The sequence below is a fragment of the Astyanax mexicanus genome, chromosome 2 (genome assembly GCF_023375975.1).
Source record: "Astyanax mexicanus isolate ESR-SI-001 chromosome 2, AstMex3_surface, whole genome shotgun sequence".
NCBI lineage: Eukaryota > Metazoa > Chordata > Actinopteri > Characiformes > Acestrorhamphidae > Astyanax > Astyanax mexicanus.
This window is the reverse complement of record NC_064409.1, coordinates 49295097-49309511: the sequence shown is the minus strand read 5'-3', so window position 1 is coordinate 49309511 and position 14415 is coordinate 49295097. Positions and strand designations below refer to the sequence as shown.

Genomic DNA, 14415 nt, shown 5'->3' with positions numbered 1-14415 from the left:
TTGAGAAGTAATCATGATGAGCACTGTTTTTGTTCACACTTCACTGACAGACCTTACAGAACAAACACAGTTTACAAAATAACAATATAATGTGAAAGTTATAAAAAAACTTGCTCACACATTCATGCTGCTCTTGTATGTCGTTTATGAAAGTAAAGCAAATATAGTAATTGCCCACCACTCTTTTTATAGGGGCCTGAAAGCCCATTTTCCTGAAATATAATGCTGTATCTCCTAAACTGTAACTGTTTTAGAGAAGGTAAATATTCTTAGCTTTAATTATCTTAATATGATGAGATTATGTACACACAGAGCGAAGGGCAGCTGGTGTTTTCCAATGGTTTAAAATAATATATGATATTTACCTGGAGTTTAGATATTGTATGTCAGCAGTCTGCTTATTAGATGTTTTTTGCATATGTTATCTTTACATATGTACAAAAGTTCAGTGTTTTAGTAAGATATTCCCTCTTTAAAGTTATTGGCGCTTCTAATGATCCAGAATTCCTCCTAATGGTTTGGAAATGGTCAAAACCTTGAGTTTGCCACAGGTAGGATGCAAACTACATACAGTGTTTGATGTTTTAAAAGTGTTTAATATGATTGTATTAAAACTAAGCTAATAAATCAAAAGCTGTCAAATAAAAGAGGTTTATTTTACTGCAGTTTCCGGTTCTGACTGAGAATTAATATATAGCCTCATGTAATCAGGAATCCAGTTATCTTGAACAGGGACAGTCTGATCCTGATTAATCATAATATGCAGGCCTAGTGTTTACTAATGAACTTAACATGCAGTCGCATGTATAGAATGAGTGTCCTAAGTATATAAAATAGTATATAGTGCGTTAATTGAGTATATATTATTGGGAATAAACTGAGTGTATTGAATATATATCTATTGGTTGTATAAAATCTATTATATGGGGGACAGAAATGCTGAGGATGAGCCACTGACGGACACAGCTACAGATGAGCTATCTGAGTTCTAGCAGGTCCTCCATTACACACTGCTGCCCCCTGCTGGACACTTGGAGTAAGTAGGAGTTACTTACTGATTACCTGCAGTCTGTTCTGACTCCAGTTCTGTCAGTCCCTTGTTTAAAATACATATAAATCAGTGGAACCCTGAAGCATCATGGAATCACTACTATGGAACAATATCAGAGAGTTACTGTATTTTTTCACTGATCCAAATGTCTTTTAAACCACTGATAAGAATATTTGGATCATTGTTCAAAAGCATTTGAATCAGTTTTTAAAAGATTCAATTAGTTGTAATTATTTTTTTTAAAGATTCAACTTGAAAAAATGTTATTTAAGAAATTATTCCAACTACTTAAAAAACTCAATCTTTAAAGAAAAAGAGATTTGGAAAGCTTCAAATCTTAAAAAAAAAAAATGATTCCAACTACTTTTCAAAAGATTTTTTCATTTTAAACGTGTTCAAACTCTTTGTTTAAAGATTCAAATCTTTTTCAAAACTACTTTTCAAAAGATTCGGATCTTTTTAAAACGTATTTAAACTCGATTCAAATCTTTACAAAAAATATCCCAACTACTTTCCAAAATATCTGAATATTTTAAAGAAATATATCCAAAGTACTTAAAAAAAAAAAAAAAAGATTCAAATAGATTGATTCCAACTATTTTTAAAAGTCAAAGAATCAAACTTAAAAAAAATGTTTAGAAATGTGAATCCTTTTTTAGTAGACATGAACAGAACACTGTAAATGAGTCTTTTATATTTATATTAATATTTTATCTATTACATCGATTAGTAATTGTTAAGTCCCTGCTAAGTGATTATGACACCGACTATTTGAAATGTTCATTTAAAGAGTGAAAAAGGCTGTGCAAAGGATTCAGCTGAATGTATTAAGTATTACTGAGCGTTATGACTACAGGCTTATTTTATACAGGAGAGAATGTATAATGAACGTTCTGGGGCAGCATGTATAATGTTAATGTTAATATATAGATTGTGGGAGGTATACCGCAGTGTTATGGAAGATGTTGCGCTTGTAGTTCATGTGTTTTGACCGCGGATTCAACCAGCCGAGTCTTTAGTGGAGGTGATTCGGTCTTCATTTGTTCATTTATTCATCTAAAAGATCCGAATAGCTCCGAGACTCTACAGTAGGGGGCAGCAGTGATCTGCGACCCCTGATTCAGCCCGCCTCCAAACATGGCAGCGTCCTGTGTGTGGAGCGCGTGCGGAGGCCGGCAGGTCCGGTGGAGCAGGTGGAGCTCGGTTCTGGGCTCGGGACGGCTCTCTGTGCTGCTCCGGGCTCCGTTTCGCTGCTCCGCTGCGGCTCGGGACTCGCTGCTGTCGGCGCTGCACCGGCGCGGCGTGCTGAAGGACTGCTTCCCCGAGAGCGCGGCTCAGCAGGAGCTGCCCCGGCTCCTGCAGTCCGGCCCGCAGACCGTGTACTGCGGCTTTGACCCCACGGCCGACAGCCTGCACGCGGGAAACCTGCTGGCCCTCATCGGCCTGCTGCACTTCCGCAGCGCCGGGCACAACGTGCTGGCGGTGGTCGGCGGGGCCACGGCGCAGGTGGGTGACCCGAGCGGGAAACTGAGGGAGCGGGAGAGGCTCTCCTCCGCCGCCGCCGAGCACAACACCCGCAGCATCACCGACAGTCTGTGGAGGATCTTCACCAACCACGAGCTGCTCTTCTGCCCGGAGTCCGCGCGCCTGGGCACCGTCAGCGTGCTGAACAACGCGGGCTGGTACCGGGACTGGAGGGTGGTGGACTTCCTGAGCGAGGTGGGCCGGTATTTCCGCATGGGGACGCTGCTGAGCAGACACAGCGTGCAGACCCGCCTGAAGAGCGCCGAGGGCATGAGCCTCACCGAGTTCAGCTACCAGCTCTTCCAGGCCTACGACTTCTACCACCTGCACCAGCTGCACGGCTGCAGACTCCAGCTGGGGGGCAGCGACCAGCTCGGAAACCTCATGACCGGACACGACTTCATCCACAAGTATACACACACACACACTCATACACACACACACACACACGTGAGTCTGAACCAAACAAAACACACACAATACAAGAGACTGCAGGGGATTCTCTGTCTAAAACTCTGACAGTGACACTGGAATACTCTGCTTTTATGTGTTTCGTTCTGTCTCATTACGACTGTTTACTGTTTTTCGTTTTCTGTCTTTTTTTTAATTTTATTTCTAATTTTTCCCATTTTCTCCCCAATTTACAAGGCCAATTACCCAACCCACTCATTAGGACTCCCCCTATCACTAGTGATGCCCCAACACACCAGCAGGGTGAAGACTAGCTCATGCTTCCTCCGATAAATGTGAAGCCATCCACCGCTTCTTTTCGAGCTGCTGCTGATGCAGCATTACCGAGCAGCCAGCGCGCTTGGAGAAAAGCACAGCAGCTCGGCTCCGGTACATCAGCTCACAGACGCCCTGTGCTGCAGACATCACCGTAGGAGTGATGTGGGGAGAGAGCGCCATCTACCCACCCAGAGGGAGAAGGGCCAATTTTGCTCCCTCTAACGCCGGCAGCTTGATGGCAAAGCTGCATGAGCAGGGGTTCGAACCTGCGACCTCCCGCTCATAGTGGCAGCGCTTTAGACGTTTTCTGTCTTAATCTCTTTTCTCTTTCTAACCAATTGTCTTTCTGGCTTTCATTCTGATACAGCCTGTTTCTCATTCTCTTTCATCCCAGTATGCTTCTCATTCTTTTTTTGAGTCTGCCTTTCATTCTTACTCCCAGTCTACCTGTCTGACTCACCCTGTTTCTCATTCTCTGTCTCAGTAATGTCTGTCTGCTTCTCTTTCTGAGTCTGTCTCGCTTTCTTTGTTCCAATCTACCTGTCTGTCTCTCATTCTCTTAGGTTTCTTTTGTTTATTTACCTCATCCATTTGCTCAGCCTGTTAAATTTTGTCTCTTTCTTTTTCTTTCTTTCTTTTTTCTATTAAACCTATCCCTTATGTCAGTGTTTTTCAACCTGTGCCGTGAGATATTGTAGATGTGCCGTGGAAAAGTATTCAGTTTTCTTAATTGATCATCACTTGGCACATTGTCAAGTGACTATTTTAAAAGTAATGCATTTCTTCCATGTCAGTTGGGACAACAGCTAGCTAATATCCCTAATACTCTGAGATAGAAGATGTGACACAGCTGTAGTAATGAATGAGACAGGTGGACAGTAATGGAGAATTTTTTTTAAGAAATAATCCAAACTCTGAACAGGGCCCGGGACAAAATCCAGACCCGACGGAGGTTCTAGTAGGGGTGGAAGTCAAAAGAAAGCAAAAACGGAGGCAGTAGTTGTCTTTCATTTGGATTTACTTTCACCGGGGATGCAGGGAAGACGTTGGGTAACAGTGCTATGGTCCCAAGTAATCACGAGAACACGGAGAAACTGGCAACTTTTATGAGAGAAACGTGAGGCGAGACAGCAAGCCCTGTAGTGTACTGAGTAAGTAAAGATGAATTAAGTGACCATATTGTCATCATTAGGCTAAAAAGTGTCATTTTAAACATTTTTGTTTGTGGTGTGCTGTTGCATTTTTGCAATGTAAAAATGTGCCATGGCTCAAAAAAGGTTGAAAAACACTGCCTTATGTGATATTCCTCTTCCTTCCTTTCACCAACTTTTTTTTAGACCTATTTATTATTATGTGTATGCCAAGTCTACATTCTAAACTGTACCTTTTTCTCTAAAGTCTGTGTATGATTAGAGCTGAGAACAGATTTGTTTATCTTGTATTTTCACACCTTTAGAAAGACAGGAGAGGAAGTTTATGGCCTAACTGTCCCACTGGTCACCACAACAATGGGAGATAAGCTGGGGAAGACAGCGGGGAATGCTGTGTGGCTGAACAGAGACAAAACATCTCCCTTTGAGTTCTACCAGTACTTCCTCAGGCTACCTGACAGCACAGTGGAAAGGTGGGTGAGTGAATCTACACAGCTTTTGCTGAATAAAACCGCAAAGGTGTATTAAAATACCAGAGTAAGCAGAAAAGTATGCTGACTTTGTGATGAAGAGCTTATTTGTTTTTGACATCTTCATCCATGTCCAGGAAACTGCAGTTTTGCTGTTTGGATGTTAGAAGTCTGCATATGTGACCCATGATTAAAAAGTGTTAAAGTATTTATAGGACAAAAAATAAATAAAAAAACTAAGCAAAAGATGTTTGTGTTAGTCTTCCATGTGTGTGTGTGTATGCATTCGTGTTACTAAGCTACAGGGTCCTTCCCCCACAGCTACATTAAACTGTTCACCTTCTTGCCGCTGGCGGAGGTGGAGAAGGTGATGGAGCAGCAGAGACGGGATCCAGGCAAGAGAACGGCCCACAAACGACTAGCTGCTGAGGTTACCAAACTGGTACATGGCAAGGATGGTCTAGAAACTGCCAAAAGGTGAGAACATTTTTTATAACATCAATTCATACAGTACAATGCAAGTTAATAGAGAGCCTATTTAAGCCGTTGTGCCATGAACATGAATAAAACCACTAGAATGTATGTACAAGAGTGAATGCAAGAAAAGGTTTAAAATCTTAAATGAATATAATAAAACTTATTTGTGCATTTTTGCCCGTAAATATTTTGGTTTTAAAAAGATGTGGCTATTGACGTGCTGATTGGTTGGCAAACTGATTACGTCATTGGCCAAGACAACTATTAAAACATAACAGGAATGTGGAAGCATTGCGTTATTCTGTATATAAGAAAGATTGTAATTGTTTCATTAATCATTTACCAATTTCAAATCTCAGTGGAATGCAGATTTTGTTTTGAGCAGTGTAAGATAAACTCTGTGTGTTTGTATTTGTCCAGGTGCACTAATGCTCTGTATAACAGTAGCATTGAAGCTCTGGAGCAGATGGATGATGTGGAGCTGAAGGAGTTGTTCAGAGAAGCTCCGTTTAAGGAGTTCTTTTTGGAGCCAGGCACCACAGTACTGGATGCCTGTCGGAGGGCCCAAGTCATTCCTGAAGGACCTAAAGGGTACTTTTTAATTATTTGTTGATATATTAAACTGTACTGTTTATGCTGCTATCAAAACCCTGTTGCTCACCTGCCATTTAATTTGGAAGATATTGGGGTAGTTTCTCAGGCAGGGATTAAACCCAGGTTTAGATTACGCAGCATTTTCAATGGACAACTTTTCTTTGAAAGAAAATTATAGTCTACAACTAGACTCAGAAACTGACCTATTGAGTCCTGTTTACCATATTTTTGAACTGCGCACTGAATCATAAGGAGCACTATCAACAAGCGTCTATTTTCTGGTCTATTTTCATACATAAGGCACACCTTATTATAAGGCGCCTTAAGGAACACTAGTAAGAATGCATACTTATTAAGTAATAATTCAGTTCAGTTCTGATTCAGTTCACCTCTGAGGGTGCCTAGGTAAACAAAACTCTTAAAACCGAATTCTTTCAGAGTCAAACGAGCACTGGATTAGTGCTGGGCAGTATGACCGAAAATGTATATCACAGTATTTTTCAAGATTCTATCAGTGTTTTTTTTTTTTTATTCATTCATTGTATGACTAGGCTTTTATATAGGTTTGTGACTTAGGAGTACATAAAATAAAACACTAAGGCTTTAAATTAAGTCTTTGATTACTACTGGATCTAGTTTGTCTTACAAAATTAGACAATATATGAAGAAATCAGATTTTATTAGCAGAAAAACAGCTGAAGAATATAAACAATAGACCTTAAATACGCCATCATCTTTAACAGGACTTCCTTTTAAAAAAAATAGCTAAATATTTTAGTTCCATAAACACTATAAATGGACCTAAAATACTCATTAAGTATTCAAATGAGATATTTCTTAAATGTTCTATTGCACAAGTAAGACACAAGTTTAATATCAATTTACAATGTTTTTTTTTTAATCCATTAGAGGCATTAAAGTATTACAATCAGCCACAATTCCCTTCTTTCCCCAGTTAACAAATAAAAGGGCTATATATAGTTAGCCCTTTCTAATATGGGTGTTTCCATGTTGTACATTCAGTAATAAATTAAAGGACTGGGGAATGTGTTGTCTCCAAAAACGTTTATGTCTATGATGCTATTACAGATGTAATTGTTCTTTGTGATAACACGCCACCTTGAGTGTTTTATTGTTCTACAGTAATTCAGAAAATAAAGACAGAAAGAAGCTTTGATATCAGCAGTTTCTTCTGAAATGTCTGTTCCTCTTTATAGCATTCCTTTTTATTATGTATTTATATACTATGTGTATGTTTTTAGGTTTCAAATGATAACAGACGGCGGTGTTTGGTTCAACCACCAGAGGGCATCCAACCCGGAGCAGGTCCTGGTTCCCGGACAGCATATACTTTCCAATGGACTCAGTTTGATCAGAGTGGGCAAGAAGAACTATTACATCCTGAAGTGGCTCAGTATGTGATTTACTTACACCGAAGCGAATGTCTATATTTATTTAAAGAAATATGGATAAAAGATGCAGTGTGCTGCACAATGACTAACAATCCATACACAAATCGAATTATGCGGGACCCACAAAGATTTTGGGGCGTGTCAGACCACTGGCAGGAGGACAAGCAAAACTACACTAAATCCTGAGTTGATATAGAGAAACAGACTGGCAGAGGATAAAAAGGAATGAAAGAGGAGAGTGTGCACATTTGTGTCTTTACACACTTGTGTGCACGTATTTCAGAAATAGTTGTACTGTTTGTGTGTATATGTAATTCTGAATCACACCACCAGATGTCAGTAAAGGCCTTTTCCATTTTTTGTACAGGTTTTCTGTGTTTCTGTTTTATATTTATTGTATTATGGATGCTTTCCAATTAATTCACTCTATCTGCTTTAGGACCTATTCATCTTTTTATGATCTTTAACTTTGTTAGAATGTCTTTAAAAAAATCAACTGATCTGTTGAACTGTTTCTGATGCAATTCTTTTCAGTTATGTCTTACAGCCCATATTTTGCTTACAGCTAAAAACACGTTATACTAACAGCAATAAAATAAGGTTATATAAGAATTTTAGGATGGCCCAGTCGTATTCCATATGCTAAAATAATTTTTGCCCAGTTTAATTTTTACACTAGTTGGACATTTCAATACTGAAACTGTAGTTGGTTATAAATACAGTATAATGTACACAATGAGAATTTGTCTTACTGTAAGCATGGTTATGGTTTAAAAAAACTGAAAGTTGGAAAAATAAGAAAGGAAAATGGTGTGCCACTGACTTTTATGCAGTTCAAAAAGTGTGTACTTTGCCTGAGCTTTTAAAAAAACAGTAAACAAAAAAAGAAGAAAAATATTATTTTTCCCCCAAACAAACACCAACAAAATCCAACTTAAACCTAGGTAAAAATGCTGTGAGTGTGGGTTTCTGTGCTTTGCTCTGTGAACAGTAACTGTGTTACTCTGTTTGGCTCATTGAGACACACCTATGTCCTAATCAGAGTAGTAGTATTCCTGGAAGAGTCATTTCACTGGTGAACTTTTCACTTCCAGGAACAGACACAGTTCCATTTTTGTTTGCTACGTCTCTTTATTTCTCTCTGTCTACGGAATGCCCCAAATGACTCAGTGTTCGGTATTTCATATTTAAAATTAAACATAACCAGTAACAAAAAAACTGTGCAAATGTTACATGTGTTAATAATTAGACTAACATACTTTTGCTTTTTAATTTAATCAGCATGTAAAGTCTTTTTTTTTTTTTAAACTCCTGGTGTTTTCATGTAGCTACAAACCCCCCAGAGATGATGCATGTGTTTTTACAAATATACTTTCTAGCTTTGGTTGGTTTTGTTTAGAGCTGAAGCTGGATGTGGAGTTGTTTTATTCAGGGATCTATTCAGGAGTGTCAGTAACAGGGTTTTATGAACTGCAGTTGCTCTGGTTGGTTATAATTATTTTAAGAAGAAACAGAAGAAGGCTGTGTGCAGCTTGTGTGGACGGTGTTGGAGAGGTGGTGTGTTGGTTGTTGTTAGTGTAGTAGTAGTAAGCCTACCTTGCAGTGCTGCGTGTGTGTCTGTTTTTTTTTTTCTCTCTCCTCAGGGTGGGGGAGGTGCGCTGTGCCGGAGGAGCTCAGCGTAGAGGGGGCGGGGCCTGTGTCGTCCAGCCAATCAGCGAGCACCTCCGTTTAAATAGCTCTTTGTGTCAATCATTTTTCTCTCCACTCAGCCTCCCCTCTATCGCCATATTGGGCACCGAAAAGCCTGCTGTTATTTTCTTCCCTTTTACTACGAGGCGAGGCTGACAGGAGTGCGCACTTCGTCTCGCTTTGACTGCGCTTTGTTTTGATGGTCTGTGGAGGGGAATTTCTCTCGGCGTGTGTTTTTTCCTCGCGCTCTCACTCTTGCAGAGCATGCACGCGCTTGTGGCGAGTACAGCGTGTGTGAGCGTGAGCGTGCGTGTTTTTCTGGATGCCTGCTGCTGTTGTTGTGCAGCGCGTTGAGCCTGGAGGAAAGCGCCTGTTTTGAGTCGCTGTTTGTATCGGTTATTTTGTGGGTTTTTTTTTTTTTTTTTTTCACACGCCAAAAAATAAATAAAAATAAAAGAACGATGTCTAATGTGCGTCTCTCGAACGGAAGCCCGACCCTGGAGAGGATGGACAACCGGCCGCCCGACCAGCCGAAGCCGAGCGCCTGCAGGAGCCTGTTCGGGCCGGTGGATCACGAAGAGTTAAAGAGGGAGTTAAAGGGACACTTGATGGCGATGGAGAAGGCGTCGACCGAGTCGTGGAACTTCGACTTCTCCAACTTCACGCCTCGGCGCGGCCGCTACCTGTGGTCCCCCGTGGACAGCACGGACTTACCGGGCTTCTACAGCTCGACAGGGAATAAGAGCGTGGATGTAAACGGGAATCACGAGCGGCTCGCGGAGCGGAGCGAGACCCAGACCGAAAGGAGAGACCCGCAACAGAACGTCAAGAACAAGAGAAAAAGACCGTCGTCCCTCGGTACGCAGTGCTAGATCTTATTTTTGTTTCTTCTGTGTGGCGAAGTGAAGTTGTTTTTATTATCTTGTGTGGCGAGTAGAAAACGTAGCTAGCTAACGAGTTAGCCAACTAACCTAAACTCTAACTAGCTAGGTTAACCGACGTATGTAACGTAACGTTACGAGTGTGTGTTAAAGTACCTTAGCAGAAAACGTAAATTACTATTTTAGCCAACTAAACTAAAGCTAGGTAGCTAGTTATCTAACCAACACGCGTACGTGTGTTTTAGTCCGTGTTAAAGTACGTTAACTAACGCTGCGAGCTGTCGTTAGTTTTTTCGTAATAAGTGATCAGCGTTCACAACCTCTTCATTTCAAAATGTAACGTATCCAGGTAAACTAGCGCTACTAGCTGTCCTAGCTAACGTTAGTTAAGTTAACAAAATTTTAACTCTTAATTTAGTAACGTATATTTATTAAAATGTGTTACTGATAAAATGGCGCTTTTACAAGAAAAGTAAAAAAATATAGTAACTTAGTTACGTTAGATATAATATGGCTTTATAAACTATCTCCACTAATTTAAATAAAGATAAAATAAACGTATTTTTAGTTGCATTAGATACATATTTTTAACGTTGAAGACAAAAAATCATTAACGTTAAACCTATCATTCAACTTCTACCCAATATTATTTAAATGTCAATGTCTACACTGCAAGAACACAGTACAAGGTATGATATATAATGTAAACAAGAATAACATACATGTTTGATGTAACCTAAGTAACTGTTATAGTTTAATACAAACAGTTGCTACATATTAAAACAACGTTAAATCAACCTTAAATAATCGCTGCGCACGAACAGATCAGTCCTTACGTCTGAAACTAACGTCGTTTCAGAGCTTTAAAGATGGAAAAATGAACGTTGGTTCAACGTACTTTTGCTGTCTGGCTACTATTTAATTGCTATTTATATAATTGCTCTGGTTTTAGTTTGTGTATTATATATTTGTGTATATATAGCTATAGCAGAGCCGGCCAGGCAGTTAGAACAAAATCCTACCTGTACTAATAGTAATAGTAAAATACTTAACTAGCCGATCTAGCGTTAGTTAGTTTATCTACATTTAAAACTCCACAGCTCGCTAACAAATATACAATGGTCACAGTCTAATAGGTACTTCTTTTTTGTTGGAGTTAGTCAAACATGTCTAGCTCCATTTGTAGCCAGAATCCCTCATTGTGTGTTTTATTTATTTTTTTTATTATCTTTCTAAATTAGATTCCTCGTGTCAGACTAAACGCTCGCGCACCTGTGTGGATGAAGTCTCGTGCCGGCCGGGTTTGACCCAGGCGCTCGATCACACACCCGTGAAGTCGAGCCCCCAGCGGCAGACGTGAGCGAGCCGTGTTGAGGTAAGGAGAGCACCACGTCACCTCACTGTACTCAAACACCACGAGAGCTGATACTACACTCACTGATGGCTATCTGTGTACTGGTCAAAGTGGATCAAATTACACTCCCTCGCTGAATTTTACAACACTGTTTAGCTATGTTCATTTATATTTGCCCAGTTTGATAGGCCTGTCACAATAATTACATTATTGACTTATCGCACAGTATTATGTACATGACCTAAATCATTTTCACTGACCTCAATGTTGTCTGTTGAATCTACTTGGCTCACATTTTAAGTGAACGAGCCATTTGTTAAAACATTTTTTCTGTTTCTGTGTCTGATGAATATATTAAAATCTCTTTCTCATTAAAAGTAATGTGTAAATACTTTTATTTCTATTATCATTAAATCAATGAAATAAAATAGTCTTAAAATTACAATAATATCATTGCTATTGTTTGTGGGGTCTATTACGAATTGGTTATCGTGACCAGGCTTACACCCAGTATTGTAGCAATAGATTCAAAATGGTTGCACATAAACAAAAAAATAAAATTAAGGTAAATGTTTTTACCTTTTGGTCTTAGGTGCTGGGAGCTGGATTACCTTTTGTTTTGTTTTTTTGTTTATATGATATATTTTTTTATTATTTTATCTTATTTTAAACATTAAATGTATTATAATATCTCTTAACTCGTCTTAATCACTTGTCTGCATTCGAGTTAAGGATTCGCATGTTTTCTTCACTCCTGCCGTGCCGTATGTTATCAAACTTTGAGCATTAAATGTCCTTTCCATATTTCATTATGTTTAAATCTATTTATGATTTGTGCAGCTACAAGGCTGTATTTTAACTTGGAGACACTTTTTCGTGTGTTAGCTAATGAGTTGATGTATACCTTTTTATTGGTGGTGGTTGTTACCTCAGGGCTGATGTAGAGGAATTAGCTAGCTGTCAGTTTGAGTGTTTACACAGACTTACTAGTCAGGGCACAGAGATTAGCTTTGGCAGTTGTGGGAAATAATCATATGCCGTTTTAACACAATGATGGTATTAACGTGAATAGTAGGTTTTGTGCAAAATTGGAAGCGAAACTGTAGTTTCTAGTGCAGTTTAGTATGTCTTTGGTGTGAATATAGAAACTCAGATTTAATGTACAGCTACATGGTTCACAAGCCCACATTTTTAACATGAAAACAAATTTACACTTTTTTTTTTAAACATGTTAAATGTTGTTTCTGTGTATCTAACTTAGTTAAAAATTCTTACTATGTATTTTGTCTCCTGTTCTCTTTTTCAGAGCTGAAGACTTTCTCTCCCTTCTGACGGCTTCAGTGCTTGGCGAATTAAGAATTCGAGGAGAGAGGAACGATAGGAAAGCAAAAGCATATCGGCTGTAAGAGTGGAGAGACTGCACAAGCACTGAAACAAAAACACAAAAGTTCTGGCACTAAAAAAAGCAACTGCCTCAAAAGCAGTGTATGTAGCAGTGTGCAATTAGGTTTAATCTCCTTTTTTGCTCATTTTTTTTTTCTTACTACCTGTGTATATACTTTTTCATATGTAGCACATAATACATTTTTTGTTTGATTTTTTTTGACGAGTAGGTGTGGATTTGATTTGACTTGAAGAGTTGCAATGTATAGGATTCAAAATCTTTCCAAAATGCTGTTTGTTACTTCTCTCTATTTTTGAAGGCCATGTGTCCCATCTTACTTGTGTTCTCCTGTCACTGAACTCCATCATAATGTACATGCATGCTTTAACAGCTGTGTGTACCTAATATTATTCAGGTGATACATGGTACAGAAGTTGCCTTGCCTCCCAAAGATCAGTTTTGATCCTTGCCTCTCAGTTTGCTCTCTCAAAACGGCACCACAGAAAAAGGTCACAATGCATTATTCTCTGTAAAAAAGTGCAGAGGTTATCTAAAGTCTGTTAACGAGTATACGTAATTTATCTGTCAGATTTTGACTTGGACGGCTGACTAATATTATTCAGTTCAGTACACAAGTTCAAAACAAGTAGCATGAACCAGTATTAACACCAGGCTAGGCACTTGCTGAGAGACATATGCGTCCCTCATATATTGTTAAATTATTTTTCTTTAATATGTATCAGGATTACTTGTATTTTGAGTGAAAATTTCTACTGATTTGTTTATTTTATATTTTCTCATTCCTTACGTTTCCTTCAGTTCAACACCACCGTTTGTTTTTTCCTCCATTTGGTGTAATATCAGGAAAATAGCCTCTCTCAGCTATATGCACCTACACTCCCATTTGATTCTGTGGTTAACTGATGCATGAGTATATTTATAGAAAAACAAATTCATGTTAATATTTCAGCAGTCCACACAGCCTGTGTATTTGTTTAAACTTTGAAGTGTACCTCTGTACATAACTGTAAAAACACTGAGAAAATTAAAACTAACTTATTTATGTCAATTTTATTTTCTTTTTCTTTTTTTTAATCTAAAAAATGGGTTTTGTCATGGTTATCCAAAGTGGCATTTGAGTTATTTTTTTAAATGCTTCCTTTTCTTGGTAGGGATTTTTTTTTTTCCAGAAAATAATGTTAACAAATTGTGTAAGGTTGCAAACTGAGCCTGATGGAAAAAAAATAAAGACAAATTGCAGTATGTGCATTTTTTGTACTTTGTTGGATAAAAGATGTACTGCAATCAATTAAAATAATTTAATTATTATATATTGGTGTGTGTGTGATTTGCATTAACATGTACTCAGTTTAATTTGTTTATTTATTTGGATGGTGGACTACAGTAAACTTGAATTTTGTCTAGAATTATTCCTTTAACTCCATAACATGACTTGTCCTGTATACAGACTACAGATGTAGTTGATGCAAAATCCTTTTTGTCTGCAGTAAAATAACTTATTTACATTCTGAAAATTTAAGGGGTTTGAAATCTCCTGCAGATTGGAGAAGCTGCCTGTTTTCTCTCTACTCCATTTAATAATTCCAAATCAGTTACAGGAATCAACCTAAATTCTGCAGGTTTTAAAAACAGACATAAAAACTAGACAAATACAATGAAACTAAAGGTTTGGAGAACA

At 38.6% G+C, this 14415-nt stretch overlaps 2 protein-coding genes across 2 annotated transcripts; both read left to right on the top strand.

Annotated features, from left to right (window-relative positions):
- Positions 1-2151: 2151 nt before the first annotated feature.
- yars2 (tyrosyl-tRNA synthetase 2, mitochondrial) lies at positions 2152-7772 on the top strand. The gene is made up of 5 exons (XM_007231580.4): positions 2152-2985; positions 4761-4928; positions 5247-5402; positions 5823-5993; positions 7259-7772. Exons 1-5 carry the CDS (start codon positions 2189-2191, stop codon positions 7416-7418), a joined length of 1452 nt encoding a protein of 483 aa, XP_007231642.2. The 5' UTR covers positions 2152-2188; the 3' UTR covers positions 7419-7772.
- Positions 7773-9188: 1416 nt separating this feature from the next.
- On the top strand, positions 9189-14047 carry cdkn1bb (cyclin-dependent kinase inhibitor 1Bb). The gene is made up of 3 exons (XM_007231581.4): positions 9189-9955; positions 11220-11353; positions 12639-14047. Exons 1-2 carry the CDS (start codon positions 9559-9561, stop codon positions 11336-11338), a joined length of 516 nt encoding a protein of 171 aa, XP_007231643.3. The 5' UTR covers positions 9189-9558; the 3' UTR covers positions 11339-11353; positions 12639-14047.
- Positions 14048-14415: the final 368 nt, after the last annotated feature.

What these genes read in the sequence shown, in the direction of transcription:
- cdkn1bb (XM_007231581.4), top strand. Translation starts at nt 9,559, where the DNA reads ATGTCTAATGTGCGTCTCTCGAACGGAAGCCCGACCCTGGAGAGGATG. An exon ending in AAAAAGACCGTCGTCCCTCG is followed by an intron (nt 9,956 to 11,219) that starts GTACGCAGTGCT and finishes TTTCTAAATTAG; the next exon opens with ATTCCTCGTGTCAGACTAAA.
- yars2 (XM_007231580.4), top strand. Translation starts at nt 2,189, where the DNA reads ATGGCAGCGTCCTGTGTGTGGAGCGCGTGCGGAGGCCGGCAGGTCCGG. An exon ending in GGACACGACTTCATCCACAA is followed by an intron (nt 2,986 to 4,760) that starts GTATACACACAC and finishes TCACACCTTTAG; the next exon opens with AAAGACAGGAGAGGAAGTTT. An exon ending in CCTGACAGCACAGTGGAAAG is followed by an intron (nt 4,929 to 5,246) that starts GTGGGTGAGTGA and finishes CTTCCCCCACAG; the next exon opens with CTACATTAAACTGTTCACCT.